Source organism: Schistocerca serialis, chromosome 1, assembly GCF_023864345.2.
Source record: "Schistocerca serialis cubense isolate TAMUIC-IGC-003099 chromosome 1, iqSchSeri2.2, whole genome shotgun sequence".
Taxonomy (NCBI): Eukaryota; Metazoa; Arthropoda; class Insecta; order Orthoptera; family Acrididae; genus Schistocerca; species Schistocerca serialis.
In genome coordinates this window covers 263887245-263894209 of record NC_064638.1, presented here as the reverse complement: position 1 = coordinate 263894209, position 6965 = coordinate 263887245, and the positions used below count along the sequence as shown (strand labels likewise).

At 34.9% G+C, this 6965-nt stretch overlaps 1 protein-coding gene across 1 annotated transcript; it reads right to left on the bottom strand.

Annotated features, from left to right (window-relative positions):
* Positions 1–698: 698 nt before the first annotated feature.
* LOC126467581 (ras-related protein Rab-1A) lies at positions 699–5881 on the bottom strand. Its single transcript, XM_050096474.1, has 7 exons — positions 5691–5881; positions 3957–4029; positions 3831–3878; positions 3697–3744; positions 3365–3592; positions 1931–2138; positions 699–1852 (listed from the first exon to the last, which is right to left on the bottom strand). The coding sequence occupies exons 1-6, from the start codon at positions 5711–5713 to the stop codon at positions 1941–1943; spliced, it is 618 nt and encodes a 205-aa protein (XP_049952431.1). The 5' UTR covers positions 5714–5881; the 3' UTR covers positions 699–1852; positions 1931–1940.
* Between the last annotated feature and the right edge of the window lie 1084 nt (positions 5882–6965).

Here is a 6965-nt window from a genome sequence, read left to right as displayed (position 1 = left end):
ACCCACAGTGAATGTGTTAATGTATGTTGACCCCAGCTCTGGGTTCACTTATCAGTCTAATTTTTTTCTGATATGGGAGTGCATGTAACCCACATACAAGGGATTGACAGACTTATTTTTAAGAGCTTTGAAAGATTAAAAAATTTGGCTTTTTCTCTAAAGACCAGTATGAAATCCCTACCCCTAGATCACTGTGAAAATTGTTGTTCATGGTTCATTACTGACACTACCCATAATTGACAAATTCCACAATGAGCTGCATGAAAGAATTTTTTTTACATGTCATTTGGTATTAAGATGCCTATGTGAGTATTTTAAGCAGATTAAACCATTCTGGCACTACTTGCCAGGTAGTCTGCTTGGCTTATACTTTATCTCAATCATGCTAAATTACTCTGGAGTACAGCAAAGTGCAGAAATCTAAGTAGTCCAGTACAAAAAGATTGCAAATTTAATCTTATTTGGTCCTGAGAGAAGAGCTCTTGTTGTTATTGTGCACAGTATGGTACAATTAAGGTTAACAATGTTTTCATACTTCACTTGGTTTCTCTTTCACAAGGCTTTAATTTTACTGTTACCACATAGTTCTGGACTTAGATAAATGCAGTACATGTGTGTCTTGTCAGATGAGAAATGTAAACAGCTTTTATTCCAACAACATGGATTGTGGAATGGCAAGAGGGTAGGACAAAACTGACTCCATTAAACAAAATTTTATTTGTGTTCTGCATCGCAAAATGCAATTAATTTACAGAAAATTGTTTTCATCACTGTACACTACTAATGCTTCACTTACTGCAAAATTTATATAATAAAGTGTAAATGTGGACCATACGGTTATTAAAATTCAGATCACAGATAACTGGTTATCAATCACCTCATTCTGCATTTTTTATGGACATCTCCATTGTTGGATTGTTCCTGACAATATTTTGCCATTCCTGCTGTTGATGCATTTTATGTAGAATGAACATTGTTCCTTGGCACCAACAGCAGGAACATTGTAGAGTAAGTAAAGTACAAAAAATAAATAGTTCACACAATTTTTTTTTTAGGATTGTGAAACCAATAAAGTGGTCCACCACTTGTTGCAATTGTTCCACAGCTACCTGCTGCCAAGGTTATCTGTGGGAACTGCATACAGTACACATGCTCACATTATGGACAAACATCCATTTAACCATTCAGAATATTTATTGTTCAGGAAGAAAGACACTACAAGAAATATAATTTATGGAATGATATTTGTGAATTATTTATTTTGACTTTTAATCTTTTAAATATTAATACTCTGAAGGGCCAATTTGCACCAAACTGATGTACAAATACGAGTATTTAAATTATATAGCATAAAGCGTGCAAGAATTTTGGTTATGTAATACCCCAAAAGAAATCCTAACCCTTCAAGGATATTTTCTGAAATGTATATTACTTAATACTTAAGTATACTATGTATAATATTTTACATGTGTGAAATTCTTAGAAGTATCAAACGTTTATATTAAATATACATCTGATTAAATTTCGAGGTTCCTCAGATTTGTAAGTCACAGGGCTATTCCAGAATTAAGCACACCAGCACGATCTGCTCCACACATCTATACACAGAATAACACTATTTCTATAAAAACATGAACAAAAACCTGCACATCAGCCATTATAATACAGCAACACTGCAGAACAAACTGGCTGGATTGAAATGTATGTCACATGGTACTCCAGGCTGTCTTTGGATAAAAGATATTCACAAAAACTAACACATTTCCAAAGTTTCTGGAAAACCCTGCCAGATCTCCCAAGCAGATGCTACTGCAACATGCTGAGCTGGGAAGTGTACACAGCAGCAATAAATCTGAAGAGAAAGAAAGTGTTAAAATGAAATCAATATGCCTAGTACAATATAGAGTAATTAAAAAAAGGTGTTACATACTGCACTAATTTCAGCAACATCCAGACTTTGCCGTTTCAATTGGACGACCCTGGTCAATTTTAACTTTATTGGCCGTGTCAGCAGCTGATGATGGAGGTCCTACACGGTTCTTTATTTCTGCTGCCATAGTCATGAATGCTTGCTCAACATTCGTAGCATTCTTCGCAGAAGTTTCAAGGAATGGAATTCCTAGCTGATCTGCATATTCCTGTAGGTAATAATGAGCTCATAGTAGTTTATGCAAAACAATGAAACTTTCCAGTTATCCAAAGATGTCATTAAGGTTGTATTTTGAATGCAAGAGTGAAGTCCTTACAAATTCCTTTACAGTTATAGAAACTGCAAAATCCTGAGTCACACTGGAAGCAACAGCACAAGTTTAGTTAATGAATACACACCAAGCCTAAACACTCCCTATATTGCTGTCAGTGAACCTTCCAGCATTACAATTATCCGATGTTTCACAACTCCAAAGTTTTACAACTAACACATTCCTGCATCCCAATGTTTATGTTTTCCTCAACCTGATATTGGATCTGTATTGAGGACTCAAGTTCTGAATCGGCACTAATTTATCTCCCTGTTCTTGGTTTTTCATTTTGATTATTTCACCTCTATTATAAATGTGCTTACTGCAAAACTAATATAAAACCATTTCTTTAAGTATTCATCTTATTCATAGGTTTTATAATAATTTTTTACTTTTTTAACTTACAATACAGTAAACAGCATTTTGCCATTTACACTCAACACTGTCAAAGTAATGTAGGAAATTTAAATATCTGAAGTGTGCTGCAGAACTGCAATTCTAAGTTCAAAGTGAAACTAGTTACGTTTTAAGCATAGATAATTTATAGTAAGCACACACCTGACAATTCTTTCAATAAAAATTAAGCTTAATATCACATATCTCAAATATAAAAATGAAGTTCACTCATTTACTAATTGATAGCTGGAACTAGATGCCTTTATAATTACTACTGCTATGTCTAATCAAATGCCAAGATTGGCTGCAAGAAACTTTTCTGAAATTGTTGCTGTTTTGATGTGCCAGACTGCTGGCAGCATTATGTTCTAGAAGCAGAAAACTATCATGGCAATTTTAGTAACTAATGACAGCTATCAACTGGCTTCTTGAGTAGCCGAAGAACAATGCTCCAAATACATGCAATAATGAAATGAGTAAAATTATATATATATATATATATATATATATATATATATATATATATATATATAGCACAGATTTAAAGGCAATGGTAAAAGTTATTGAAAACTGTCTACCAATACATGAAATGTAGCAACATGCACATTGCCAGTGTCACAAACATATCATGCACTGCCATGTTATTCCAAAGCTGACATACAGGTTAAAGTATTCCACTCTTCTAAAACACTTATTCAAATCTTTCAAACAACTATTTAAAATCTTACCTTAGCAGTAGTATAATCAACAACCTTTTTGGCATGCAAGTCACTTTTGTTTCCTACAAGCAATTTATTTACATTGTCACAGGCATAGCGATCAATTTCTTCCAGCCATTGTTTAACGTTATTGAATGACTCTTGGTCAGTGCAATCATAAACCACAATAATTCCATGAGCACCTCGATAATAACTTGACGTAATTGTGCGAAACCTCTCTTGACCAGCAGTATCCCACTGTAAAATAGAATTTTGTCATTCAGTACTGACTGTTACATAAAAGGAGCAATGCTCTGCTCCCTAACATTAAAACCTAAGCATTCAAAATTATAAAAACTTACAATTTGTAGTTTTATAGTCTTGCCATCCAGATCAATTGTTCTTATTTTCTGAAACAGAATAGAAATTTCTTACACCAAATGCTAAGTATAAAAAAAGACTTTGTGAATTGAATTAAAACTATTGAAATACTTACAAAATCTACACCTATAGTGCTAATATAGCTTTCCGTGTACGTATCATCCTGCAAACAATGAACATATGCATGAAAAACTATTAATAGTTGAAATCTTTAATATTTCACATACTTAACAGTACATACCGCAAATCTCAGCAGAAGACAAGATTTGCCAACACCAGAATCACCAATGAGCAGAAGCTTGAAAAGGTAGTCACTGAAAAATGGTCAATGAAATATTAAGTATCTGTTCACAGTCAAGAAAATTTACATAGCACAGCACTGTATCATATCTTCACAAGCAATTCACAAAGTGATGCATAACTTCCCGAAATGCCAGTAACCGCAACAGATCTGAATCAGAGGTCACAATACTAATAGTTTGCCTGCAATTAGGATAATGTTTTCATTCAGTAAATGTCTACTACCAGACTTCCCAGTTCCAATAGAACATAACATTTAAAACTACGAAAAACATGCCACTATTGGCAGAAAACCACCTATACGTAGCACATGATCACTAAACACTCCCAATAATATTAGATTTGCAATGTACAGCGTATGCTCTGGTTACTTTATTCCTTACAAAAGCAGTGTGTCAATTTGAAATTCGAATGGGGATGTACTCAATCATCAGAATATTCTGTCAAAATGCAACCCTTACGTGAAATTAACTTTCCAATGAACTAGGTAACCCAGTGCTCAGTAACAGTTGGCAAGAAAATACATTTTGTGAAATGCTCCACCAAGTTACCTTTACACAAAGAAATCTGCAGCAAATTATGGAAACATATCGTACTAGACTTCCAGATTATCAAACTACTACAACAATTATTAACGAAAGGAAACTTCCTACTCATGTAATGAAACAATCTGAAATATCCAGTAACCAATATTGACTGTGGCTCCAATACTGAATTATCAATGCAATCAGCTTTAATTCAAAATCCAAACCCATCAAATTTGTGTGATACTTCTGGGCATATACATACAGTATATTGTATGATTTTACAAAATTCTAATTAAATCCAAAAACATTCTGGAAGTCGCTGGTGTGTCACTGTCGAGAATGTATGTGATGTTGTGATTGCTTCACTTCAAGACAGTAAAATGAATAACATTCAAACCGCAAACAAATGAACGGGTTCCTCTTTATGTCGTAAAACTCACATTCTGGGCATGTAAGACAAAGAAGAAATATACTCGTAAATATGTAGGTTTTTTTTATTTCCCGCTTCATGCCGGGTAATTAATTACTAAATATTCCTTAGTCTAGTCGAGTTCCCTAGTGCTCACACACCTACTGCACATTATTTCCTATTCCAAACAAATACAACCACGAAACATGGTCTTCGAAAAACACATTTGAAGCAGCCACAGGTCTCTTTGACAACCATATCTTGATACAGATACGCAGGAATCAACACGAATATCGAGTAACTACCACCAATCTATAAATCATAACAAATTAGAATTGTTGATTACGGAAACAAGGAAAAAATTACATAAGATAATCTCCCACACATCTGAAAAATAACATATGCTCGTAAGTCAATTCTTGCCTCTCCATGCTCACAAACGCTACTTGCCATTTACACAAAACTAAAAACATAAAGGCAACCATCCATGTTTGCTGATTTCATTGTGCCTCCACCCGTCATGGATGACAGTGAGTCACAAAAACGAATCGAAACGAAGTAATGTTACATATGACTTGCGCAAATATCTACGCTACTCCAAAAAATTTTAATAAATACTGTAACAACAAAAATTAGGCACACCACACAATAACGCCATCAATATGAGATATACGCAGAGAGAATGTCAATCGACAAACAGCTCACATACTGAACCGCACAGTTGACACTCCGTACTTACTATTCGGGGTTCATCGTGGACATCACCAAATGTGCGACGAGTGTATTTCAAGAAAACCGTACACAAATTACTTCGTCCCTTTAAAAGTGTTGCAGGTAACGTAAAAACAATGGCTGCCTCTTGCTATGTGAACTGCAACTCTATAGGAGTCTACGGCATTGACGTAATGCCAAAGTGGCAGAGAGGTATGAGAAATTCAGATGCACGCCAACTGTCACAAAATGAAGCTATCGATAGTTGTTCCGCCTTAAAAAGTATTACCTTCAATAAAAATGTAATCCCATTAAATTTAGAAATACCTGTAAAGATTTTTCAGAGGAAAAGTATTATAACTACATGAATTTCGGACATCAGCTGAGAAAATTACTACCGTACGTTTTAAATTCACACTCTATCTTCTTTCTTTTGAGTTGCCAAGATTTTATCCATCAGTTTGTGAAATTGTAACATTACGTTGGCAGAAAGAACAGCCACTGTATTTACTCGAACTGTTTCTTTATTTTTCCATTTCAGATTTTTATTTGAATTGGTCTTTAGGTATTACACATTTTGCTATCAAAATTTTGTACTTACACCGGAACTAATAGGAAAACAATTCGATTAATAACATTTAATATGACAGTTTTAGCTCGAATTTCTCAAATTAATTTTGTTTTCAGTATATTCCTTTTTCTTTTTCGTTTTTGATGGTAATTCCGTGCTATTATCTTTTATTCTGTTGTTGATATGTGGTTGCCAAGTGCCACAGCTTCTTGTGCTTTTTCAGAATTCAATGAATCACAAGATGATCAAATAAACCACTATTAACGCAAGTGACTTATAATTTGTGTGCCTCAGGAACGCCGGCAGCTCTTTAAATTTATTAGGTTATGACCCCAGAGCTGCGTTAATTTACTTGTACTGTACAACAGACGCGATCTCACTATTGATCATGGTTGACTAGGCGGGGATGGTTCAAATGGCTCTGAGCACTATGGGACTTAACATCTGAGGTCATGAATCCCCTGGAACTTAGAACTACTTAACCCTAACTAACCTAAGGACATCACACACATCCATGCCCGAGGCAGGATTCTAACCTGCGACCGCAGCGGTCGCGCGGTCCCAGACTGAAGCGCCTAGAACCGCTCGGTTACGCCGGCCGGCTAGGCGGGGAAATATATATTTCATTTATTTACTTTTTTTACGTGTAGCCATCGAGCTGATGTCTTTTGCAAACTTTAAACATACGATGAGTAACAAACTAATATAAACACATGTATTCATCGTAATATT